The sequence below is a fragment of the Microcaecilia unicolor genome, unplaced genomic scaffold (genome assembly GCF_901765095.1).
Source record: "Microcaecilia unicolor unplaced genomic scaffold, aMicUni1.1, whole genome shotgun sequence".
Lineage (NCBI taxonomy): Eukaryota > Metazoa > Chordata > Amphibia > Gymnophiona > Siphonopidae > Microcaecilia > Microcaecilia unicolor.
Genome location: NW_021963135.1, coordinates 119,082 through 146,068, shown reverse-complemented (window position 1 = coordinate 146,068; position 26,987 = coordinate 119,082). Strand labels below are relative to the sequence as shown.

Genomic DNA, 26,987 nt, shown 5'->3' with positions numbered 1-26,987 from the left:
CTTTGATGCTGGTATCTCAACAGGATCGACAGTGACGTTGGCCCGTGCAGTACCGCCATTGACGTCGATCCATGCAGTACCGCCATTGACATCGATCCATGCAGTACCGCCATTGACATCGGGTGAGGGAAGCTGCTCCGGAGTCTGAGGGTAGGTCTTTACCTTGGTGCCCTTCAGGGAGTGGGCAGAGTCCCACTGAGCTGGGGCAGGCACAGACTCACTTAGTCCATCCAGAGTACTTTGAGGAGTCTGATCTGGACCATTCATGGAAGTCAGAGGAAGGACCCACTCTCTATACTTGACTGCTTCATTTACTTTGTCACTAATTAACTTTAACGCAATACCACTTTATTTCTCATTCCGGAAATGAATTCTCTATACTTGACTGCTTATTTTACTCTGTCACTTATGAACTTTAATGCAATACCACTTTGTATTTCTCATTCCGGAAATGGCAATCGCCATTATGGAATAATGTAAGCCACATTGAGCTTGCAAATAGATGGGAAAATGTGTGATACAAATGCAACAAATAAATAATAAATAAATAAATAAATTACTTCTTAGTGGAGGAGTCCTTTGGTATCCGTTCTGATCCCTTCCCGCTGCAAGAGAAGTGTAAATCCCCACCTCTTACCAGCTTTAAGGAGATGGTGTCTGTTATCCCATTTAAGTTGGAGACCAAAGAGGAGCCCAGGGCTGAGATGCTTTCAGCCTTGGACTATGAATCTCCTCCCAAGGAAGGGGACACAGTTCTGAAGAACTGGGAATCTCCCCTCCCAGTGCAGGTCATACTAAAGAAGGTGGATACGCAAGATCATATCTAGAAGGTTGCCAGATTCAAAAAGGCACAATTGCCTCACGACGCCTTAGTAATCGAGTCCACCCTCAAATGGGCCAGGAGTTCCAGGACTCGTGCCTCGGCTCCCCAAGGTAGGGAGACCAGGAGTCTGGACTCATCTGGGAGAAAGCTTTATCAAGCTTTGATGCTTATTGCCCACATCCAGACCTATCAGCTCTACACAGGCCTTTACTTTGAAGTCTTTGACACGCAGTTCACATATTCTCATGGACTGTGTCCCTCAGGAAAAGTCTGCAGAGCTCACCAGTTATCCGAGAAGCAGCTAGAGTGCAGGACATACCTGGCCAGGGTCATCTACAACACTTTTTGATATTGCGTCCAGGCTTTCTGCCATGGGTGGGGATGCGTAGACTCTCATGGCTACGTGTCTGTGACCTGGAACTAGCAGTTCAAGAGAGGTTGGCAAAGATATGCCTTGCTGAAGTGACAACACACTGACAACATCCAGTCCCTTTCTCAGCAGCCTCCAGCTGCATCCTCCTTTTCTAGGAAGTTCTTGAGTAGGCCTAGGCGGAGACCCTACTACTTTCAGAGGTGTAGGTTTCCTCCACCTTGCTCTGCCCAGCAGGTCCAACCCCAGCAGTCTCAGCCACACTAGCCACAGACCCAGAAGTCTCAGCCGGCTCCCCTGTCAAAGCAAGGGACAAACATTTGACTTCAGGAGAGCATAGCTGCAGTACAAGTAACTGTCCTGAATGGCCTACCCGTAGTGGGGAGGCTGAAATTTTTTTCCATCAGAGGTGGTCCCTTGTAACCTCCAATTGGTGGGTTCTTCAAATAATCCATTTTGGTTATGCACTTTATTGGCATGAGAAACCACCATATTGCCCACCAAAAGCATCATTCATCAGCTCTCAGCACAAGCAGGTACTTGTAGAGGAAATCTCCATCCTTCTGCAGGCCAATGCAGTCGAATCTGTGCCACCAGGGGAAGAAGGCAAGGGATTCTATTCCAGGTACTTCCTTGTGCCCAAAGACATTGGAATTTCGTCCCATCCTATATCTAAGGGTCCTGAACAAATTCCTAGTCAAAGAAAAGTTCTGGATAATTTCCCTTGGCACCAGTGGCATTCCTAGGGGGGCTGACACCGATGCGCCCCACCCCCCAGGTGCAGCGCTCCCCTCCAGATGCAGCACGACCCCCCCCCCCCCCGCGAAAGAACCCCCGCCCGGGTGCACGCCGCTGGGGGAGGGGGTGCCGCGCGCGCCTGTCCGTCATTCGTTCCATGCTCCCTCTGCCCCGCAACAGGAAGTAACCTGTTTCAGGGCAGAGGGAGCATGGAACGAACGACAGACAGGCGTGCGTGGCAGTGGCACCCCCCCAGCGGCGTGCACCTGGGGTGGACCGCCCCCACCGCCCCCCCCCCCCCCCCCAGGAACGCCACTGCTTGGCACCCTTCTCCCCATGATTCAGGAAACAGATTGACTATGCTGTCTGGACTTGAAGGATGCTTATATTCACATTTCAATGCATCCCAGTCACAGGAAGTGTCTTGGATTTCGGGTAGGGAGGCACCACTACCAGTATCACGTTCTACCTTTCGGCCTCACGTCAGCTCCCAGGGTGTTTACCAAATGCCTTGCAGTAGTTCTGGCATCGCTATGCAGCTGGGAGTATGTGTTTCCCTACCTGGAAGATTGGCTGGTTAAGAGCACATTGCAGAAGGGGGCGCAGGAGTCCAGGCAGAGAACTGTTCGGGTGCCAGAGCTACTAGGGTTCATTATAAACTACCCCAAGTCCCACCTGCACCTAGTACAACAATTAGAATACATAGAAGCCTTGCTCTCAATACTGTGCAAACTCGGGCCTTTCCTCCCCTTCATGAGAGCAGATGCCTTGAATGCACTCGCCTCACAGGTCTGCAACAGCAAGCAGGTCACAGCTCAACAGATGTTGAGATTATTAGGCTACATAGCCTCCACAGTACATCACAGAATGATATCTTCTTAACTATTATTCTGGAAACAATTGAAGGCCTATTTCTTTAAAAAATTTTCTTTATTGAGGTGTTTTTTATGCAGCTTTTATATCTCTTATTCTATTTGTTGTTTTGAAAAACTTAGGGCCCTGTTTACTAAGCCTTGTTAGCGCAGTCTAACCGTGTAGGTGCCTATAGGGATATTGTAGGTGCATACATGGTTAACGCGCGTTAAAAATGTTAATGCGCCCCTAACGCAGCTTAGTAAACAGGGCCCTTAAACTAATTTGATGTTATCCACTTTGAACCTATATATGAAATTGACAGACTGTAAGCATCATTACCATTACCCTTACCATATATAGTAACATAGTAAATGACGGCAGATAAAGACCTGAACAGTCCATCTAGTCTGCCCAACAAGATAAACTCATTTTACATGGTATGTAATACTTTATATGAATATCCGAGTTTGATTTGTCCCTGCCTTTCTCAGGGCACAGACCGTAAAAGTCTGCCCAGCACTGTTCCTGTACTAAATGTTTTGAAGATAACATCGAAGCCCCTTAAAATTTACGCTCCAGCTCATCCATATCTGTTCAGTCATTATCAGGGCACAGACCGTAGAAGACCGCCCTGCATCGGTTTTACTCTCCAAATACCGGCGTCACCACCCAATCTCCGCTAAGATTCCGTTGATCCATTCCTTCTAAACAGGATTCCTTTGTGCTTCTCACACACATTTGAATTCCATTACCATTTTTATCTCCACCACCTCCCGCAGGAGGGCATTCCACGTATCTACCACCCTTTCTGTGAAAAAATACTTCCTGACATTACTCCTCTGCTCCCCTTCAACCTCAATTCATGTCCTCTAGTTCTACCACCTTCCCATCTCCAGAAAAGGTTCATTTGCGGATTAATACCTTTTAAATATTTGAACGTCTGTATCATGTCGCCTCTGTTTCTCCTTTCCTCCAAGATATACATGTTCAGGTCAGCAAGTCTCTCCTTGTACGGTTTGCAACACAAATCCCATACCATTTTTGTAGCTTTTCTTTGCATCACTTCCTGTCTTTTTACATCTTTAGCAAGATATGGCCTCCAAAACTGAACACAATACTCCAAGTGGGGCCTCACCAATGACTTGTAGAGGAGCATCAACACCTCCTTTCTTCTGCTGGTTATACCCCTCTCTATGAAACCTAGCATCCTTCTGGCCATGGCTGTCGCCTTGTCACATTGTTTCTTCACCTTCATATCCACTGACACCAACACCCCAAGGTCTCTGCCCTGTGTTGAGCTTACTAATCTCTCCCTTCCTATTTGGTATCTCTCTTTTGGGTTTCTACAACCCAAATGCATCACTCTGCACTTCTTGGCATTAAATTAAATTAAATTTTAACTGCCAGACCCTCGACCATTCTTCTAAATTTTGGAGATCTCTTTTCATCGTTTCTACTCCCTCCAGGGTATCCACTCCACTCTATTGGCTATCTTCATGTGATCCGCAAAAAGGCAAACCTTTCCTTCCAACCCTTCAGCAATATCTCTCACAAATATGTTAAATAAAATGGACCCCAGCACCGACCCCTGAGGAACCCCACTGCTCACCATCCTTTCCTCCAAGCGGATTCCATTTACCACTACCCTCTGCCACCTGTCAGTCAACCAGTTTTCTATCCAGTTCACCACTTTCCGTCCTAAATTCAGCCCGTTCAGCTTATTCACATCTAGCGCACGGCCTTCATCCATTTCTTTTATCACCCAGTCAAAGAAGTCAATGAGACTCGTTTGGCAGGATTTTCCTTTGGTAAAGCCATGTTGCTTTGGGTCCTGTAACCCGTTGACTTCTAGAAAGTTAACGATCCTTTCTTTCAGCAGCGACTCCATTATATTTCCTACCACCGACGTGAGATTTACCGGTCTGTAGTTTCCCACTTCTTCCCTGTCTCCACTTTTGTGAAGAGGGACCACTCCCATTACCCTCATGAGATTGCCGCAGGAGGTTGTAGCTGCCATTTTGAAATTGGGAATGGTCTGAGCAGCAGCACCTTGCTCCTGCTCAGACCATTCCCAATTCCAATATAGCGGTCGCAAATTCCTACTGCAAGGGGGGAAGGAGGGCAAAGAGAGTGGTGAGCGACCCGGGATGGGAATGGGATGTGTTTTCTGTCAAGGGGGCTAGGAGGGCAGGGCCAAAGTTTTAGTTCCAGTTCTGGCCAAAACAGAGCCACAGATTTCAGCCGCTGATTCGGTTTTGGCCGAGACTAAAACCGCTGGTTTCGGCCAGCCTCTGTGCCCAATATTCAGAAAAAGCTGAGTGCCTAAATTTAGTTGTATAAATATGAGGCCTTTTTTTTTTTAGCCAAACATAAGTTTTCAGCTGAAAAATTCATGTTAATTTAAGAGCTTAAAAGTTATGGGGTCAGTATTCAACCATTGCCGGTGAGCATGCGTTATTCCAAGATATTCAAAGCTAGGACCTATGTGGGCTTCGGCTTTGAATATCCAGTTATTTTTAAGCCAGCCAACACATAGATGCTTAAGTCAGTATTCATCACTTTAGCGGCCATGGTTTACCGCATAAAAATAGGACACACTTTTGTGCAGCCCCATTTATGCAGTAAACTAGCCTTTACATGGCCAAGTGCTGACTCTGCCCCCAGAACACCCCCAACATAGCTGGCTTTGTGTTTGGCGCTAACCACGATAAGTGTCACTGGATATTAGCAGTTAGCCCCAACCAAGCAGTCGGCGGCCAGCTAAATCATTTGAATATCGGGCCCTATGTTTTTAAATGTAGGGCTGCCATTCATTTGCCTAGATTGATTAAACTCATAAGCCTAGTGCTAAGCCCTAAACTCTTTTCTCTATCCTAAATCCATCCCTGCTGCCACTCACTTCTTATGCTCCTAAGTTTAGGAGACTATGAAACTAAGCATAAATTTTGAACCCAGCCCTAATAAAAAAAATTTTAAGAGGCTGATGTAGAAGTAAACTCTCAAAGTTAGAAGCATAAATCATTTAAGTACTGGGCTCTATCTTATTCCTGTTGTGCGGTGGTTGTTTGTTTGTTTTGAGATCTGCCTCCTGAGCAGACCATGTTCCTTGTTCATTATATTAGTTAAATCAATATTTGTGTAAAGAAGTAGGGGAGGGGATATTCTAGGAAAGAAATGAGCACTCAGACCTGGGCCTCAAATTTACTGGACACAGGACACAGGCTCTGATGGAATCTATCTATCTGAGCAACTCCAGTCCATTGGCTGCAGGACACTTTTTGCCAGAGCCTGGACCCTTTGGCAGGATGGCTTCTTGATGGTTTGAAATTTTTCTACTACTACTACTTGACATTTCTAAAGCGCTACTAGGGTTACGCAGCGCTGTACAATTTAACATAGAAGGACAGTCCCTGCTCAAAGGAGCTTACAATCTAAAGGACAAATGTACAGTCAGTCAAATAGGGGCAGTCTAGATTTCCTGAAAGGTATAAAGGTTAGGTGCCGAAAGCAACATCGAGGAGGTGGGCTTTGAGCAAAGATTTGAAGATGGGTAGGGAGGGGGCTTGGCGTAAGGGCTCAGGAAGTTTATTCCAAGCATAGGGTGAGGCGAGGCAGAATGAGCGGAGCTTGGAGTTGGCGGTGGTGGAGAAGGAAATTTTTCTCTCTTCCTGTGGCTGTTTAACCTTCTTATATCTGTTTCTGGAAGAGTCTGTTTATTCTTTCGCTACAGAGCAGTGTTCATGTTATGGAGAACCAAAATGGTTCGTATATAAAGTTGGTGAGAAGACTGTAAGCAATGATAGTTTATAGTTTAGAATCTGCCAAAGTAATATACATATTCATAAAATCAACAACACAAACATTGATCATAAATCAGTCCATAATAACAGCACTTCATAGGGAAGCATATGCCTGGCAAAACAAAATAATGCTTGAGCAATTTCTTAAAGGAGCACAATAGATCTACCTCTCCTCCTGGCTCTTCATGGTTTCTTTTTCTGCTCTCTTCCCCCCCCCCCCCCCCCCCAGCCACGCTTTGTACTAATCCTGGTGTTTGGATTATTCCATGTGGTATGTGCCTCCTTCCTGCTCCGGAGTCAGAACATGATGGCATTCAGAGTGGGCGGAGCCCTGGAAAGCCTGCAACACCAGTACTTCATGCTGAACCTCTGCTTCTCCATGCTGACATTTGACCTTCAGGCACAGGTAGGCCATGTCTAAGTAAATCCTGGTGTAGGACATCTCGTGACTTGGTGTTTGATACTGCAGCATGGAACAGAGTGTTGTTAACAAAATAAATGAGATGCGTTATGCCATGGTATTTCGAGCTGCTGAACACTCCCAAAAGTCTACAATGTTTTTTACTTAGGAAAGACAGGCCAGTGTATTCCATAAGGAATTCACATAGAGTTTGTGATGACTGGGCCTTCTCTCCTGGGGTATGCATAGAGGAATCCTGTGCAGAAGGAATGGATCCTCAGAAGCTTAGCTGAAATTGGGTGGCGGAGCAGGTGGGGGGAAGAGGGGGTGGTGGTTGGGAGGCGAGGATAGGGGAGGGCAGACTTATACGGTCTGTACCAGAGCCGGTGATGGGAGGCGGGACTGGTGGTTGGGAGGCGGGAAATACTGCTGGGCAGACTTATATGGTCTGTGCCCTGAAAAGGACAGGTACAAATTCAAGGTAAGGTATACACATATGAGTTTGTCTTGGGCAGACTGGATGGACCATGCAGGTCTTTTTCTGCCATCATCTACTATGTTACTATGTTATGTTAGGTATGCCTTTTAGTGGACCAGGGCCATAAAATTTAGTCTTATGTAGCTGCCATATGCACTGCTTATAACTCCCCTGCAGCTCTTAGAAAAGTATGTCCCTGGATCCCAGGGAACCATCTGGCAGCTTAGTCCCCATAACTCAGGAGCCTCCATTGGAATATAAGACCAAAGATCCATCATGCCCAGCATCATGTCTCGAACAATGGCCAATGTAGGTCACAAGTACATCAATTTTAAATAGTCAACAATTCCACAGTGGGGGTGATACCAAGACTGAGCAGACTTCTACGGTCTGTGCCCTGAAAATGGCAGATACAAATCAAGGTAAGGTGTACACAAAAAGTAGCACATACGAGTTTTATCTTGTTGGGCAGACTGGATGGACCGTGCAGGTCTTTTTCTGCCGTCATCTACTGTGTTACTATGTTACCGCCACCCTCCTGGAAATGGACGTGCCACTAAAAGCTGTTATAACAATTCATTTTGGACAATGGGAAAATACTCCACATTCTCAGTAAATTGGATATAGCGTCTCTCTCCCCTCTTTCAAATCACAAAGGTTGGCACCTCTAGTGGTGGTTGCTGTCCAGACTCTTTAGTAGTTTTGTAAAGTAGGTTGGGATCTTGATCAGATGAAAGTTTACCACAGAGATTCACATTTATCATTGCTGGAAACAAAAGAAAATTGCGATAAACCCTAATGCACTGAAAAACTGGAAAGAAATTTGAAGTAATGTTGGAATTGACTATTTGAAATTAACAATGTGGCGATCTTCGATTCATACTTGTTTCTGCTGAGTCTTATGGAGTTGTTTCTCGTGGTCTTTATTGGTTGTGCAATTGTTTTTGTTTATAAAGTGTATAAAAAAAAGTGAAGCAAATGCAACAGACCTAAGATGCGATGACATCTCAAATGCTATGTTATTTATGTGTCTCTCTGTTGTTAGAGTTAAATGACACCAACTTGTTGTTTTGTTCATTCCTCCTGTCCAGCTCTGCCTCTGTCTTCTGCTTCTAGTTTTGGGCCTGCACGATGTCTCCCTCCTTCATAGCATTATCCTGGGCTTTGGACTCTTCTGGGCCTGCTTAAAAGTGGTCATCGGTATCATGGCTGTGAGTATCAAAGGGCGTGAAAGTTGGCAGTACTGTACTGCATGCAAATTTAAATCCTGCCCCTAGTTTTTTTTTATTATAACATTGTATATTTATTTGTTTAACAGGTTTTATATACCATGTTACTAAATTACATTAATTCAAAATGGTTTAAAATAATAACAAGACAAAGATAGAAATATATAAGTACATAAGTAATGCCATACTGGGAAAAGACCAAGGGTCCATCGAGCCCAGCATCCTGTCCACGACAGCGGCCAATCCAGGCAAAGGGCACCTGGCAAGCTTCCCAAACGTACAAACATTCTATACAATCAAGCCATTGTGACATCACTAATGAGGTTGGCTCTTATTGGTGGAATGAGCCACTATGACATCACAATAGGTTAAATCACTGCTCTATGTAATAAAAGTGAGCCAAGTAGAGGACATAAGTACATAAGTAATGCCACACTGGGAAAAGACCAAGGGTCCATCGAGCCCAGCATCCTGTCCACGACAGCGGCCAATCCAGGCCAAGGGCACCTGGCGAGCTTCCCAAACGTACAAACATTCTATACATGTTATTCCTGGAGTTGTGGATTTTTCCCAAGTCCATTTAGTAGCGGTTTATGGACTTGTCCTTTAGGAAACCGTCCAACCCCTTTTTAAACTCTGCTAAGCTAACCGCCTTCACCACATTCTCCGGCAATGAATTCCAGAGTTTAATTATGCGTTGGGTGAAGAAACATTTTCTCCGATTTGTTTTAAATTTACTACACTGTAGTTTCATCGCATGTCCCCTAGTCCTAGTATTTTTGGAAATAGAACATTGCAGGTTTGAAAATCCCCATAAAAACCCACCCTTCATGTTTATAATGTAAGAAGCAATATAAACCAAGGAATAAACATTCAAACTCAAAAATTCCAGCAAAACCCACCCTTCATTTTAGTAAAATACATAAAATTAAATTCTTACAATAACTGGTCTAACTATCCCTTGGCTGGGGGGGGGGGTTACTCACAAACCCCAAGTCAAATTAAACAGCAGTGGAGAAAAGCAGCATCTTCAACTCTTCTAAAAAGATAATAAATTCACCTCATTTCTTAAATAAAATGGTAATTTGTTCCATTTTACGGAATCCACGGTACTAAAGGCTTTTGCATCCATATAGTTTTTGTAAAATGTTATTTTATAACGAACAGCAATATCGAAACTTGTAACTTTGTTCACATGACATACTGTGACTCTTCAGTATGTAGCAAGGTTAATAACAACAAGGACCAAATCAAAATCTTAACTCCTCGTTTAAGTTACATTGCCCCCCTCCCCGCTGGAAACTTTAACCCGCAGATAGCATGGTTCCTTCCACCGAGGACAATGTGCTCGTAATTGACTAATCTCACTTTTTTCTCCAGTTGTTGTAAAGTTCTCAAACTAACCACTCTTAGCTGATTCCGGCATCCTGCCCCCAGTTCTAATCCTGCATTCTACCCCATTTAGGGGTCCTCTTACTAAGTTGCAGCGAAAGGAGGCCTGCGCTGTGTTTTTGACGCGTGCTGAGGCTCCCTTGGCCGCGCAGCAAGTGAAGCACTTGCCGTGTGGCCATTTTTTGGGGGGGAGGGGGGAGCACTTACCGCCATCCATTGAGGTGGCGGTAAGGTCTCCCGTGCTAACCCAGTGGTAACCGGGCAGCACACGGCACTGCCCGATTACCACTGGGTAAACGTTGGTGTTTGCTGGAAATGGGAACTACCGCCAGGCTGCTGCAGTAGCCTGGCGGTACTTCCAGTTTAGTGAGCGGTAAGCCTGCGTTGGGCTTACTGCCGCTTAGTAAAGACCCCCCTTAATGGGGTAAATCAGTAAGGAGCAAGAAGATTGTAACCAGGCTGAGGCAGTAGGAAGCTTATATTAACTCGGCAAGAGCTGATGCTCCGTGCTGCAATCCTGAGGTTGAAGCCTGCAAGTTTCAATCTCTAATCCCTGTGATCTCTGGCTGAAAAGGGACGTGTGGAAGCTTCATGCCCTATTTCCTTATTGCAGCGTTAGTGGGTCCTGTAGAAACATGGAGTTTGTGCGAGCTGTGATAGCGCTTATTGAACCAACAGAGAAATAATCCAGAGATGACAAGCTTGTGCTTCTGAAACTGCACAGCTGCCCCCTGTGTCCTCCTAATACAGGGATTCTCCACCCAGTCTTCTGGTAGCACAGGCAGATTTATCTCATGAATATTTATTTATTTTGACATTTATACCCCACATTATCCCAAACATACTTGAGTTCAATTTGGCTTACAATAAATAAAACAGGCAAGGTTTACAATACCATAAACAAAATAACAAGTAAGAGCAGAGTAGCACAAATAAGAATTAAATAAAGTAATAAACCATTGATGGCCAGCTACAATTTAACACCATCCGTCAATGGGTAGAAACTTCTCAAAGAGAAAAGTTTTCAGTCTTTTGCGAAATACTGAATAATCAGTCTGACCCTCGATTGCCCTTGGCAGTGAGTTCCACCACTTATCACCTTGGGATCTAAAGTCTGCGGAGTGAACCGACTTACAGCGCACTGTCTTGCAATCTAGAAGATGAAATCTAAGGTAGGCCCCGGAATCAGAGGTTATATTGTGTAGAGCTGCATGTAATCCATTAATCATGCCATATAATATTTGAAAGACAAAAACACATAATTTAAAAATAATCCTGCCTTTAATGGGCAGCCAGTGCAGCTTACTTAATAATGCCCACTTAAATCGCCTAGGACTGCCCAACCACCGATGTACAGCAGCACTTAACCGGTTAGCACTGCTAAATATTTGGAGTTTTAACCGGTGAACTTGTGGGCATTCCGGAGGCGGAGCTGACACGTGGTGTTAAGTGCCAATATTCAGCCTTTGACCCATAAGCTAGGACTGCCATCTGTGCGGCCTAATTTAAGCAGTTCCTGTCTTTAAGCTGTTCAGTTTATGCGGGCACTTAACTGGATAATCAATGCCAGTGCCCGGACATGGCCCAGCATTGAATATCCAGTATTTCAGCCGGCGGAAGACATAAGAACACTGACCACCTCCAGCTGAATTTCGGCTGGATGCTGTCCAGCACAAAAAAAGTGTATTCATAAACAGAATATGTACCATTTTATCTGTTATTTCTTTTACATTTCTTGGGGTTTTTAGATTGTAAGGCGGGGAAAAACTAGCAAAGACCTGAGAGAAACACCTTGTTTTGTTTCACACTCAGCTACTGCACAGTGTGAAAACTATGGAAAGCTCAACATGTTTTCTTGTCATCAGCTGGCTGAATAGGCCTTGTGTAATGCTAACTAGATGTTTGAGTGCAGCTGTGGATGGTATGATGCTTGAGAGCTGGAAATTAAAAAAAAAAAAGGGGGGGGGGTGAGGGGAGAAACTGCATATTTACACCTGCATGAGCAGATAGATGTGTGTTGGAGGTCACTGTGCAGCTATATTGTGTAGGAGATCAAAGAGCTCATGATTGCACAGAGATTATTTTCATTCATAAGGGAGCTTTAATTAAGAGTTTTTTTTTGCTTCAGAAATCACAAGCCATCTCATCAAGTCTGTTTCATTGCAGATTTTAAAAGAATTGAAGGCTCTTGTTTGGATTTTCTTGCTCCAGAATCTGCCTGAAGTTGCTTATCTCATCTATCTACTGTACACGGTAATGGACTCCTCATCTCTTCCTTCTCACTTTGCAAAACCTTTGCTCCTATTCTGCTCGATAGGTCCCCCATCTGCCCTAGACAATACTGTCCAGCCTGCAAATGGTACTGTGTTGTGCAGCTGCCATTAGATCTGGATAGCCAATTCCTAGAAGAGGGCCTGAAGAGATGGAAGAGTCTAGAGTAAGGCCTAAGCTGCTTATTACAGCTACCCCGTTACTACAGCTTCCTGAAAAGCCGCCTGTTTCTGGACCAGCCAGCAGGTGCAGAAGGACTCGTATAAAGACATTTTGGTGCTAGATTATGGCGCCTGAAAAATCATTGCTGAAAATATTTCTGCCTAGGCGTATTCTATAAACCACGCCTAGTGGGTTTATAGAATATGCCTAGAGGCCATGCCTGCGCCTAACTCTAGACGTATCTATGTACGCCAAGTAAAATGGTGTAAATACCAGCACCAAAATTAGGAACGGAGCAAGTGTATTCTATAATGCCCACAGTTCCACGCCCATGGCCACATCCCCTTTTTGGCAGCACGCATTAGAATTTACGCACACCACTTTACAGAATGCACTTAGCAAGTGCATGTAAATTCTAATTAATGCCAATTAGCATCAATAATTGCTTGTTGGGGCCCAGATAATTTTGAAGACTGCCCCGAATAGTGCCTCAGCGGTCTGCCCAAACATTCAGTGGCAATATCTGGGTAAGTGCCGCTAAGTATCTGGGTTTGAGCCGGGCAGCATGATTTAACTAGGCAGGAGCCTCTCCTGTCTAGTTATCGTTCAGTAATTTTTATTGATGACTTAGGTCAATATACACTTCAAATATACATTTTACAAAGAGAACTGTCTCCGTCGCCATCAAAATTTAACATTTGCCCCACTTCCCACCATACAAGACCCTTCCATATCCATTCAACTATCAATTACCAAACAATAAACCATGTAACCAGAGATCGTATTAAACCGCATTACCCACCCTCCCCATTCTAAGAGATCTAACCCTCCTCTTTCCTCCCCCCAACCCTCCCCCCCTACTTCACCAACCACATAAACTCCAAATTCTCTCCCCCCCCCCTAATCCCCCCCTTCTATGAACTAGATGTTTCTCACAGGTTTACTAAACTGCATGTATTCGTCCTTCATTGAGAAGCAAACTACACCCTCGAGGGTGTAGGATCTGTATCTCCTGTCCAGTTAAATTAATGTCCAGCCCTGCCTCCAGGCACTGTAGTTACTGATGGTGTTGGCTAATATATTGGTTGGGCATGGCCGCTTTATCCCACGCCGTTCCACTGCCTGAGGGTAGAACTTATCAAATATAGCCAGCAAAGGCACCAGAAAAGTAGGAATGCAGTTCATTGCAGTAATAAATATGTCACCGTAGAAGCCATCATTGGTTCTGTGTACCTAGTTTACTAGCCAGATTCTGACCACCTGCCTTAAGGGACCTGTGCATTGAGGGGTTTTCCCATTTTGTGTTTGAAGTGGAGGGGGGAGGCTTAGGGGTCCTTTTACTAAGGTACGCTGAAAATGGCCTGCACTGCTGTAGACATGTGTATTGGACGTGTGCAGGTCCATTTTTCAACGCACCTGTAAAAAAGATTTCTTTTTTTTTTTTGCCGAAAATGGAAGTATGGCAAAATAAAAATTGGCGCGTGTCCATTTTGGGCCTGAGACCTTACCCCCCCCCCCCCACCCATTGACCTAGCGGTAAGGTCTCACATGTTAACTGGGTGATAATGGTGTATGCACGTACAATGCCGATTACCACCCGGTTAGCACAGCGTGCCAGAAAATTTCCGGTGTGCTTAGTGGACACACATAAAAAAATGAAATTACTGCCCAGGCCACACGGTAGCCGGGCGGTAGTTCAAAATTGACGCTCGTAGGACACGTGTATGCGCCTACGCAGCTTAGTAAAAGGTCCCCTTACTACCTCTAGCTCTGTGTTACCAGGTTCCCAGCTGTGATCTCACTGTTACCCAGGCAGGCCAGGTAACATCACTTTCCTGTATGCTTTGAGAAGGAAAATAATGGTGCTGGTATTCCTTCCCCACCCACACACCATGCCATAAATTGTCTCCTGGGGCTAGGCTTTCTGCTTCCCTTTCACATGCCTGCATCAAAGTTGTTTGCAAGTGTGTGTTATCTGTGTCCTTTAACCACACCCACATGCTGGAACATAATGACACAGCAGTGTATACTGATTTAGCAGGTGCCTAGCACTACCTCATGTCTATAGAAAGCTATGGAGAGGAGACCAGATTTGTCAGAGCAAGGGAGGGAGGCTTAGGGTTAAGACCCATTCCATATCATCAAGCTGATCAATCCATAGACTGGTGGGTTGTGTCCATCTACCAGCAGGTGGAGATAGAGAGCAAACTTTTGCCTCCCTATATGTGGTCATGTGCTGCCGGAAACTCCCCAGTATGTTCTCTATCTCAGCAGGTGGTGGTCACACACAGCAGCAGCTCTGGCTAGGCCTCCAAGCCTAATTTTTAGGTTTTGTTGAGTGCCTGGGGTTGAGGGCTCTTTTGAGCAAGTGCAAACCTGGTGGTGCCAGGTCCCTCCTTTTCTCCCCCCTCCCGCTGGCTCCGTTTAAAAAAAAAAAAAAAAAAAAAATTTTTAAACGTCCTTAAAGGCGTTTATTTCGACGTTTATTTAAACGTTCATTGCAGCTACTCACTGGGACACCAGTTCGTTACAGCTCGGAGCGGACAGCAGGTAATTTTACCTTTTTATAGCGGGCAGGGGGTTCCCCGATTCTTCTCCTCGTGGCATATGGCGTCAGAGGGCGAGGGCGCAAAGGGTCGCTCCCCGGATCGCTTGAGCGCTTCTAGAGGGGATGCGGGGGTCTTACAGCCTGATTCGCCCTTGTTGGGTGACAGTTTCGTGACCGATGAATGTCCCGGTCCTTCCTCCGGCGTGGCGGTTTTTCCCGCCATAAACGCCCATCCCCCGCTCCTCGCCTCCGCCATCTTGGCCGGCCACGCGGCTCGGACGGCTTCTTCGTGGGCCGCCCTTGAGGTTGGAGACATTAATGCCATGAACGCCCTTAATTTGGGCGACGGCACAAGCGGCTAAAGTTAAGCGCCGTTCTTCCCGCGCGGCTCCTTCGCAGAGTGTCGCGCCGGACGCCATTTTGGATGCGCAGCATGTCTCTCCCCCGCTCTTGCGAGCGCCGGTGGAGGGTGCGTCTAGGGCTGTTGCCCAGGCTGCGGAAGTGCACAGTCTGGGGGGTTTCTCCCCCGAGTTTGTTTTGCTGCTGCATCAGGCTTTCCTCATGCAAAACGCTGCCCCTGCTCCCTCGTCTGGTAAAGAGGTTGAGGTTCCCAGAGGTAAACAAGGACGCGTACTTGCATATTCCCATCTGGCCTCCTCATCAACGCTTTTTGCGTTTTGCAGTACTGGCCGACACTTCCAGTTCAGAGCCCTCCCGTTCGGGTTGGCTACTGCTCCGCGGACCTTCTCCAAAGTAATGGTGGTCATCGCGGCCTTCCTGTGGAAGGAAGGAGTTCAAGTCCATTCTTATCTGGACGACTGGTTGATCCAAGCCCCTCTTATGCAGAGTGCGGCAAAGCTGTGAACCGGGTGGTTGCTCTTTCGAGCTCCCTGAGGTGGATCTTCAACTGGGAGAAAAGCCAGCTGCGCCCGACTCAGTCCCTGGAGCATCTGGGAGTTCGATTCGACACCCAAGTGGGCAGAGTGTTCCTGCCAGACAATTGGATTGTCAAGCTTCAGGCTCAGGTGGACTAGTTCCTAGTAGCCTCTCCTATTCGGACTTGGGACTATGTGCAGCTGTTGGGCTCTATGTCGGCCACGATGGATGTAGTGCCCTGGGCCAGGGCTCATATGAGACCACTTCGACAATCTCTGCTGCTGCGCTGGACTCCGATGTCGGAGGATTATTCTGTGCGCCTTCCCTTGGACCCAGCAGTGCGCAAGGCGCTGAGCTGGTGGACGCAGACAGACAAGTTGTCTGCAGGAATGCCTCTGGTGACCCCGGAGTGGATTGTCGTCACGACGGACGCCTCTTTGTCGGGCTGGGGAGCCCACTTCTTGGGAAGGACAGCGCAGGGGCTCTGGTCTCCTGCAGAGGCAAAGTGGTCTATCAACCTCCTGGAACTCAGAGCCATTCGGTTGGCGTTTTTGGAGTTCATCCCGGTACTGGCGTTGAAGCCAGTACGGGCCCTGTTGGACAATGCCACGGCTGTGGTCTATGTCAACCGCCAGGGAGGTACCAAGAGCGCCCCTCTAGCCAAGGCAGCCATGAATCTATGCCAGTGGGCGGTAGCGAGCCTGGAGCAGCTGTCAGCAGCCCACATTGCCGGAGTCATGAATGTCAAGGCGCACTTCTCAGTCGCCATACCTTGGATCCCGGAGAGTGGCAGTTATCGGCTCAGGCGTTCTTGGATATCGAAGCGCTGGGGCCAGCCGAGCCTAGATCTATTGGCGTCATCGGCCAGTTGCCAAGTGCCGCGCTTTTTCAGCAGAGGATGGGACCCTCGATCTCTGGGAGTAGATGCTCTCCTCTAACAGTGGCCAACACAAGAGCTTCTCTATGTGTTCCCGCCCTGGCCCATGTTGGGCAGGGTGCTAGACCGATTGGCAAAGCATCCGGGCCGGATAATCCTGGTGGGGCTGCCAGTGGAGCAGGGTCTGTTACATCAGGGTCCCGTGGTGATGGAGGATCCCTCCCCCTTTGGTCTTACGGCCTGGCTATTGAGCGGCAGCGTCTGAGGAAGAAGGACTTCTCAGATAAGGTCATCGCCACTATGCTGAGAGCGAGGAAGCGCTCTACTTTTACTGCTTACGCCAGGGTTTGGCGTACCTTTGCAGCGTGGCGAAGCAGGCTCATTTTCTTCATTCACTGCTCCAATTTCTTCAGTGTTGGCATTCCTGCAAGAAGGTCTGGAGAAAGGCCTGTCGCTCAGTTCCCTTTAAGTCCAGGTAGCGGCCCTGGCTTGCTTCAGGGGCCGCCTGAAGGGTGCTTCCCTGGCTTCGTAGCCAGATGTGGTGCGTTTTCTCAAGGGAGTTAAGCACCTGCGCCCTCCTCTGCACTCAATGGTGCCTGCGTGGAATTTTAACCTGGTGCTCAGAGCATTACAGAAGCCGCCTTTTGAACCCTTGTTGAGGGCATCTCTGAAAGACCTGACGTTGAAAGCAGTCTTTTTGGTGGCTATCACTTCAGCCAGAAGAGTTTCCGAGCTCCAGGCACTCTCATGTCGAGAGTCTTTTCTGCAGTTCACTGAGGCAGGAGTGACTATTCGCACAGTGCCTTCCTTCCTGCCCAAGATTGTTTCTCGCTTCCATGTGAATCAGCAGCTCTGTCTCCCTTCCTTTCGTAGGGAGGCCTACCCAGAGGAGTACTCTGCTCTTAAATATCTGGATGTGAGACGAGTCATCATCAGATACTTGGAAGTGACCAATGATTTCCGGAAATCGGATCATCTGTTTGTCCTGTTGGCAGGTCCTCGTAAGGGTCTGCAGGCTGCTAAGCCTCCAGTGGCAAGATGGGTCAAGGAAGTCATTGCCGCGGCTTATGTGGCCGCGGGGAAGGTGCCGCCTATCCAGCTGAAGGCTCACTCCACTAGAGCTCAGGCGGCCTCGATGGCAGAGGCCGGGTCCGTCTCCTTGGAAGAGATATGCAAGGCGGCAACTTGGGCATCGGCCCATACATTCTCCAAGCATTACCGCTTGACTGTGGCGGCACGGGCGGAGGCCCGGTGTGGAGCTTCAGTGTTGAGTTCAGGGATTCCTATGTCCCGCCCTGGGTGAGTACTGCTTCGGTACATCCCACCAGTCTATGGATTGATCAGCTTGATGATATGGAAGGTAAAATTATGTATAATCATACCTGATAATTTTATTTCCATTAATCATAGCTGATCAATCCATAGCCCCGCCCAGATATCTGTATGGTTTCTATTCTGGTTGCATTTTAGGTTCAAGTTTAGTCTTCAGTTACTTCAGGAAGACTTCGGGTTCAAGTTTTTTCACTTGGATTCTTCAAGAGTTGAGACGAGTTTGTGTTACAGTGAGCTGCTGCATTCCTCTCCCCTCCGTTTTACGGGGCTGGATTGAGACATAAATTCTGCCGGCACTCCCTCCCGCTTCGTGCGGTTGTAGGGCAGTTTTGTACCCCTCCCGCTTCGGCGGTGCTAGGGTCAGTCAGCTCCTCCCGCGGTTGCGGTTGCAGGATAAGCCAGATCCCCCCGCATCGGCGGGTGTGGTGTCCCTCCCCCGCTCCACGGGGATGAGCTGGACGGATTCCCCTCCCCCACTTGTGTGGGGATGAGCTGGGTTAATTCCCCTCCCCCACTTGTGTGGGGATGAGCTGGGTTAATTCCCCTCCCCCATTTCGGCGGTGGTGAGCTGGGCAGAGTGTCCCTTTGTGGGTGTAATTCTCTAAGTGCTGAGTCCTGCAGATGGAGCTTTGATATCGACATACTGAGGAGTTTCCGGCAGCACATGACCACATATAGGGAGGCAAAAGTTTGCTCTCTATCTCCACCTGCTGGTAGATGGACACAACCCACCAGTCTATGGATTGATCAGCTATGATTAATGGAAAGAAAATTATCAGGTATGATTATACATAATTTTACCTTATTTCAGTCTTGCAGCACCATATGCCTGGTATAGCATCCTCTCTAGCCATACTTGTCCTGTCTAAAAACCTACCTTTTTGAGATTGCTTTTAAATCCCAAAACCTCTGACTCTTCTTCATTGTAGTCCTTTCATGTTGAACATGTTCTACATCAGTGGTGTAGCTACGTGGGGCCACGGGACCCCAAATTTCCTGTGGGTCCCTGGTTTTGCTGGCAGGGGTCCCCAACCCCCGCCAGCTGAAGCGTTGCCCTGCGTCAGTTTCCAGCACTTCGCTGCGTTGCCTGCCCTGCTCTGTGTTCCCCTCACATCTAGCGCATTCCTTTTAGTGAAATTGAGCATGCTCAATTTCTCCAGAAAGAGCGTGCAAGACGTGAGGGGAAAGAGCAGGACAGGCAACGCGGCAGCATCGGAGACCGGCGCTGGACAACGCTTCAGCTTCCGGGGGTTGGGGACGCCCGGCCAATCAAGGTATTTACGGTGGCAGGGGGTGTGGCAGACCAAATTGTGCCCCCCCCCACCTCAGGCTCAGGCTACACCCCTGGTACTGGATTTGGTACACTAGGAGGCATATTTTCAAAGCACTTTGGGAGGCTAAGTTCCATAGGTTTCTATGGAACTTTGGGAGGCTAAGTGCTTTGAAAATAAGCCTCTAGGTAAGCAACTGACCGACAGAGGTAGTTGAGACAATGGAGGACAAAATTTATGGCATTTCAGTGGCATTTGAAGCCTGGATTTCTTGATTCTTAGCCCCCTATTCTAACCACTAAGTCAATGCTCCCCTCAACCGTAATAGTGAAATGATTGCTAGAAATTTTATTTGTAAGCCCCATTGATAAGTAAGGTCTCACTTGCATCTGATTCTGTATAGAACTGTCTATCTGACAACAATAATTACTATGTGTAGTAGCTGTCTTGGGGCTTCATTAAATCTAGATTAGAAGCCATTAGGATCAGATTAGTCCACTCCTGATGGTGGAAGACTTGTTAGGAGGAAAAAAAGAGGAACCAGTACCTTGTGTAGTTCTTCTGCCTTGGCGGTTGGGGTTTTTGGCAGAGCTGTAGAGGGTTAAAACTACTCCCAGGTTGCCCTGGGCCTTTAATAAGAGTTTTATTCTGAGACATGTTTGTAATCCACATTGAATGGGCTTTTGCCATCAAAATGTAGAATGTATGTGCAGTACTCAAAACTTGGCCCCAATTATTTAAGAGGGTAATTTTCAAAAGCATTTCCAGGATGTAAAATAATGTTCTGTCCATGAAAATGGGCTTCTGTAAAACTGCCCACTCAGTATGCAGGCAACCTTATGTGCTTATAGCCTGTATTCATATAAGTTTATCTGGACTAAGCAGGGAGTGGGACTGGAAAGGACCTGCATTTATGTTCGTATTTTTGAAAATTTGAAGCATGTAAATGAAGCCCTGAAAATATGTGAATGGGAAAGAGCAGGTATGAATCTGTGTGCACAGTTGCTCTGGGGTAATTTTTAAAGAGGAAGAATGCATATACTTTTGCATTGGAAATCTGGACAAATCCACACAGAGAAGACTCTCTTTTCTTGACCTGTGCATGCAGTTATAAAATTACCCTTTAAATGTGCAGGATTTGGGCCTCGCTGTGCTCTTTTTCTCTGAAAGGTCTAGAAAGACACAAAATGCCTTAAGAAACTGCACAGGGCTGTTGAAAAGTGAATGACTGACAGTGGTTCACAGCTGCAGCAGATGTATAAATTAATGCAACCCAAAACTCAGCTGCAGTACACTAGAAAGTGGCACTGCAGGGTGGCAGTACCCTGAGAGAGTAATTGTATGTACCTGTGCAGCTTCACCATGAAAGATGATTTTATTTTTTTATTTTTTGTTACATTTGTACCCCGCGCTTTCCCACTCATGGCAGGCTCAATGTGGCTTACATGGGGCAATGGAGGGTTAAGTGACTTGCCCAGAGTCACAAGGAGCTACCTGTGCCTGAAGTGGGAATTGAACTCAGTTTCTCAGTTCCCCAGGACCAAAGTCCACCAGCCTAACCAATAGGCCACTCCTCCACTGTTGCTACTATTTGACATTCTACATGGAATGTTGCTATTCCACTAGCAACATTCCATGTAGAATTCGGCCCTTGCAGATCACCAATGTGGCCTCGCAGGCTTCTGTGAGTCTGATGTCCTGCAGGACGTCAGACTCACAGAAACAGAAGCCTGCGCAGCCTTCTACATGGAATGTTGCTAGTGGAATAGCAACATTCCATGTAGAATGTCAAATAGTAGCAACATTCCATGTAGAATCTCCAATAGTAGCAACATTCCATGTAGAATCTCCAATAGTATCTATTTTATTTTTGTTACATTTGTACCCTGCGCTTTCCCACTCATGGCAGGCTCAATGCGGCTTACATGGGGCAATGGAGGGTTAAGTGACTTGCCCAGAGTCACAAGGAGCTGCCTGTGCATGAAGTGGGAATCGAACTCAGTTCCTCAGTTCCCCAGGACCAAAGTCCACCACCCTAACCACTAGGCCACTCCTAGAGAGCAAAACAGGAGAGTTTCCCAGCTACCCAACTTTGCTATTTATATACATTCTAATGTATTCTGTGATTTCTCATGTAAAAAGACTTCGTATTCTATACTCGTGCGATGATGAGTATTTTCCATTAACAGTGTCCTCAGTGTGTGGTGCCATGGGAGCTGCAGCTGCAGTTTTTGTAGACTGGTGCTATGGTTACACAGAGTACTGCAGGCCCACACGGGTTTTGCAGTTTAAAAAGGCAAGAGAAATCTGTTCATGAGGTAAAGGGTATGCTGTGGTTCCTGTGACTCCATACAGAGGGGAAGTGGTGTACTCTGGTTCCTACAGGTGGGAGCTGTCCATTCCGCATCTCATCTCATCTTCTCTGCTCTTCTGCCGTAGGTGATGAACAGCTGGGGTGCCGGCAAATCCTACACCCTGGAAGCAGCAACTCTGATTGGTTCATGTGTCTCTGTGATGATAAAGTCTGTACTATTTTGGGCTCTGTTTCACGTGTATTGCAGTTTTGGCCAGGGACTGAGGGAGAGAAGTAAGTGCTTTTCAATAAAATGTCTAGAGCCCAGGCTTAAGGTCTGTTGTGACTGTCTCTTGGATTGCAGTGTGGTACCAATTTCTTATCAAGACGGTCTGGTCATCTCTGTTGCTACACGTTAGAACTCTGTTTTATTAAAACAATTTTACAGGGCAGAAATCACTGTGGTGGGAGTTCAGCAAACAAGTCTGGCAAGAGCCAGCAAAATAGTCTGACCCACAGTGTGACATCATGTCTTCTCTGGAGAGAAAAGAATAAAGATCAAGTAGTCGGTGAATGGGATAATTTTACAGAGCTGCTACTAAGGTACTTGGTGTTGTGAATGATAAATCGCAGAGCTTGATCTTTTACAGATGAAGAGAGTTCTAGGTGGACAAACAAATCCTCCAGCAGAAAGCAATAAATATCCTAACAGGAACATCTTGTGTTCCTGGTTCATGGACATTTGTGGTTCCAATTTGATACTAGTTACTTAATCATGGAATATGGGCATCGGTCCCTACCCTTTCCATATAGAATGGCAAGCGGAAAGAAGAGGTAATCATTAAAATAACATCAGTGAAAAGGACACACACAATAGGGTGCAGTGCAGAGGAGGCGATACCTGTGCTCCTGGAATTGATGGTGTCTATATATCTCTTTTTTTTTTCTTTAATATAAAACTTTTATTGGTAAAAACCATATACCAAAAAATGAAAAAAAAATACAGAATCCTCTCCCATCCAATCAAAGCAAATAAATAAAATAAAAGAACCCCCCCCCCCCAAGTCCCCCTTCAATGACAGCAGGTGGGTGCCCAGAATACTCAAGTAGCATAGTACACAATGGAGCCATCCATCACGACAAAGAGCCACCACACTAGCCATCATTGTGACTCCAGCAGTCCAAGTATGTGTGATGGTGTCGCTTTGACTTTCTGTAGGCGGTATATGAAAGTTGTAATAAATATAAACATCTTCCTGTATGGTAGTTAGCTGGGACCGGCACCAAGACCATACTGCTGGACTTCTCCTTATGTTCATCATGCTGCTTTGAGACAGAAAGTGGGGGGGTACAAGGAGTATAGGAATAGCAGTACTAAATTTTGAAGCTATTCAGAGCAGCAGGATTTTTCTCAAGCCCTAGAAGTGCCTATTATCCTGGATGAAAGAGTGCGTTTAGGATAATTCTAGAATGTAGGATTGGAATGTTGGATTCTCTTAGCTAATATTTTTTTTATTTTTTTTTTTTATTTTAGTTACATTTGTACCCCACGCTTTCCCACTCATGGCAGGCTCAATGCGGCTTACATATACAGGTACTTATTTGTACCTGGGGCAATGGAGGGTTAAGTGACTTGCCCAGAGTCATAAGGAGCTGCCTGTGCCTGAAGTGGGAATCAAACTCAGTTCCTCAGGACCAAAGTCCACCACCCTAACCACTAGGCCACTCCTCCACTGTTGCTACTATTTGAGATTCTACATAGAATGTTGCTACATTCCATGTAGAAGTCGGCCCTTGCAGATCACCAATGTGGCCGCGCAGGCTTCTGCTTCTGTGAGTCTGACGTCCTGCACGTATGTGCAGGATGTCAGACTCACAGAAACAGAAGCCTGCGCAGCCTTCTACATGGAATGTTGCTAGTGGAATAGCAACATTCCATGTAGAATCTCCAATAGTATCTATTTTATTTTTGTTACATTTGTACCCCGTGCTTTCCCACTCATGGCAGGCTCAATGCAGCTTACATATTATATACAGGTACTTATTTGTACCTGGGGCAATGGAGGGTTAAGTGACTTGCCCAGAGTCACAAGGAGCTGCCTGTGCCTGAAGTGGGAATCGAACTCAGTTCCCCAGGACCAGAGTCCACCACCCTAACCACTAGGCCACTCCTCCACTGTTTGTCTGTTTGTATTGAGGAACTTGGGTTTACGGTTAGGACTGGGAAAGAGGAGTGGAGTAGGATGGGATAGAGGAGACAATAGGGTAGGGATTTTCAAGGTAAGAGATAACTGTTGTTTATAAAAAAAAAAAAAAACAAGACCCCTAATCTCTGTGGAGACTACTGTCTAATTATCATGGGAGTGAAGGGAAGGGGAGTTATCGTTTTCAGTTGTAAGATTTGGAAATATTTGTACTGACAAAATTAAAATTGTCAGTTTCTACACTTGATGTTCTTTCGCAAATCATTAAGAATAAAATTGTTTATAGAGGTAAGACAATTCTAGAGGCTATTCTCCCAGTTCATAGAAATGGGTTTGTAACTTATTTTCTTTTTCTCTCACCTACAGTGTTTTCTTCCTATGGAAGGATCGATTCTTGAAGGGCGCTTACTCATCTAAATGAGTCAGAGCACTCGTAAAGACACCTACTGCAAAGAGGGTCATTGGACTCTGAAAAGAAGATGATATTCCACAGTGGGTGGAGCCCAAGCGGCTGATTCTGGAGGTGCAATATGTGGTTTTCTGGAAGGGAAAAGCTCTGATTTTGTGCGTAATCAAAACAGGAGCAGATAGTCATCACCCATGTAAAAGTTTCATGTTTGTGTTTTTTCTCTTGTCGCCTATGCTTGTGTAGCAAGCCCGTGCCATTTCAGGCTGCCCTTCCCTTTCATTTTGAACTGAAGCAGGGCAAACCAAAAGGCCACAGTGAGCTGCTGTGTCTGTTTCCAGGGACGGTGATGTTCAGTCAAGAAAGGGAAGTAGGCGATGCAAGCTTTGCTTTTCTGAATAAGGCTTGCATTTTTCCTTCTTGTCTAAGGCACAATCAAGCTGCTGTTCTACTGCTGACTTTCTAGTGGAGGTCCACCGCAAGCCGAGGACTTTTTAAAATCTTTTGTATGTGTATTTAAGTGGAAATCCAAGGGGGATGGAGGAGATACCTAGGAGATATTGTCCTGAGCTTTCATGGCTGGGAAGTGATGAACCAATTACATGGAAAAGCAAAAGAGAACAAGTTAATATTTTACATTTGTGTAGCACTTGTCATCCGGACTGTCCTCTCATGCACTTTATAATTCCAGATCCATGCCTCTGTACAGATTATTTCCTGCTGTGATAAGATTTACATAAAAATACACAGGGCTGGGCCCTAAATAAACTCCTGGCAGGGGAACATTACTACTACTACTACTTATCATTTCTACAGCGCTACTAGACGTACGCAGCGCTGTACACGTGAACATGAAGAGACAGTCCCTGCTCGACAGAGCTTACAATCTAATTAGGACAAACAAGAGATAAGGGAATATTAAGGTGAGGATGATAAAATAAGGGTTCTGAACAAGTGAATAAGGGTTAGGAGTTAAAAGCATGTCTGGACAGCTGCCACAGGCGGTTGCAATTAGGTGTTTGGAGCAGGAACACAAGACTAGTGAGACTGAATCCACCTATAAGGGGGTTTATATACCACACATTGAAAAAAACAGATTCAGTTTAACCTTTTTTTATTTAAATACTGCAAGCGGAGGAGTGGCCTAGTGGTTAGGGTGGTGGACTTTGGTCCTGGGGAACTGAGGAACTGAGTTCGATTCCCACTTCAGGCACAGGCAGCTCCTTGTGACTCTGGGCAAGTCACTTAACCCTCCATTGCCCCATGTAAGCCGCATTGAGCCTGCCATGAGTGGGAAAGCGCAGGGTACAAATGTAACAAAAATAAAATAGATACTATTGGAGATTCTACATGGAATGTTGCTATTCCACTAGCAACATTCCATGTAGAAGCCTGCACGGCCACATTGGTGATCTGCAAGGGCCGACTTCTACATGGAATGTTGCTAGTGGAATAGCAACATTCCATGTAGAATCTCAAATAGTAGCAACAGTGGAGGAGTGGCCTAGTGGTTAGGGTGATGGACTTTGGTCCTGGGGAACTGAGGAACTGAGTTCGATTCCCACTTCAGGCACAGGCAGCTCCTTGTGACTCTGGGCAAGTCACTTAACCCTCCATTGCCCCATGTAAGCCGCATTGAGCCTGCCATGAGTGGGGAAAGCGCGGGGTACAAATGTAACAAAAAAAAAAAGTGCTACCCAGGGAGTATGATGAGGAAAGAATATACTAGTCAGCTTGACTGAAGGTTCAGTTGCCCCTCTAGTCCACTTAAACATTGCACTGACCTAAGGAAGAGAGCAAAGCTCATCACAGATGTATTAGGTTACTCCAGTGGTTCTCAATCTAGTCCTATAATGAATATGCATGAGAAAGATTTGCATACAATGGTAACACTGCATGCAAATTTAACTTGTACATATTCATGTGGATACCTTAAAATGCAGACTGGCGGGGTATGTCCTGAGGACTAGGTTGAGAACCCCTGGATTAGTTTAAATAGGTCCCTGTAGAGTTCTGAGAAATGAGTGGGCCAAATGACAAGCCTTTCCAGTGGACAGGTAGACGATTGGTTAGTGCAGTGGCCTGAGAACCAGGGGACTAGTGCAAGTCACTTAACCCTCCATTGCCCCAGGTACAAACTAAGTACCTGAATCTAATATGTAAACTGCTTTGATTGTAATCATAGAACGGTGGTATATCAAATCCCTTTCCCTACCTGAGGTATAGCAGAGGGTTGGGGATTACCAAAGAAACAGTGTCTAAGCTGGCAAAGATCTTAGTGGAGATTCGGTGGCGACGCCAGAAATTAGGAAACAAAACGGGAGCTGGCCAGACTTGCCCTGATCGTGACTGAATAGATAGGGATGGTCTGGAGTAAATCTTAAGGGGCTTCGACGTTATCTTCAGAACTTAGTACAAGAACAGCGCTGGACAGACTTCTACGGTCTGTGCCCCGAGAAAGGCAAGGAAAAATCAAACTCTGGTATACATATAAAGTAACACATACCGTGTAAATGAGTTTATCTTGTTGGGCAGACTGGATGGACCAAACAGGTCTTTATCTGCCGTCATTTACTATGTTACTATGATAGTGAATCAGAGTCCTGCTGCTTGTCATTCCATGGGCAAAGAACTTCAAGGGTGGAGGTGGGCACTGCCTCCG

The 26,987-nt window shown here is 46.2% G+C and overlaps 1 protein-coding gene across 2 annotated transcripts in view; it reads left to right on the top strand.

Annotated features, from left to right (window-relative positions):
- Positions 1–25,169, top strand: part of LOC115458990 — a 44,305-nt gene extending 19,136 nt beyond the window's left edge. For both annotated transcript variants that reach the window (XM_030188852.1, XM_030188851.1), the window contains exons 5-9: positions 6,816–6,992; positions 8,556–8,675; positions 12,252–12,338; positions 21,862–22,009; positions 24,286–25,169. In XM_030188852.1, coding sequence (XP_030044712.1) covers positions 6,816–6,992; positions 8,556–8,675; positions 12,252–12,338; positions 21,862–22,009; positions 24,286–24,317 — 564 coding nt within the window. In that variant the 3' untranslated portion in view covers positions 24,318–25,169. The remainder of the gene's footprint in view (positions 1–6,815; positions 6,993–8,555; positions 8,676–12,251; positions 12,339–21,861; positions 22,010–24,285) is intronic.
- The last annotated feature ends 1,818 nt before the right edge of the window (positions 25,170–26,987 follow it).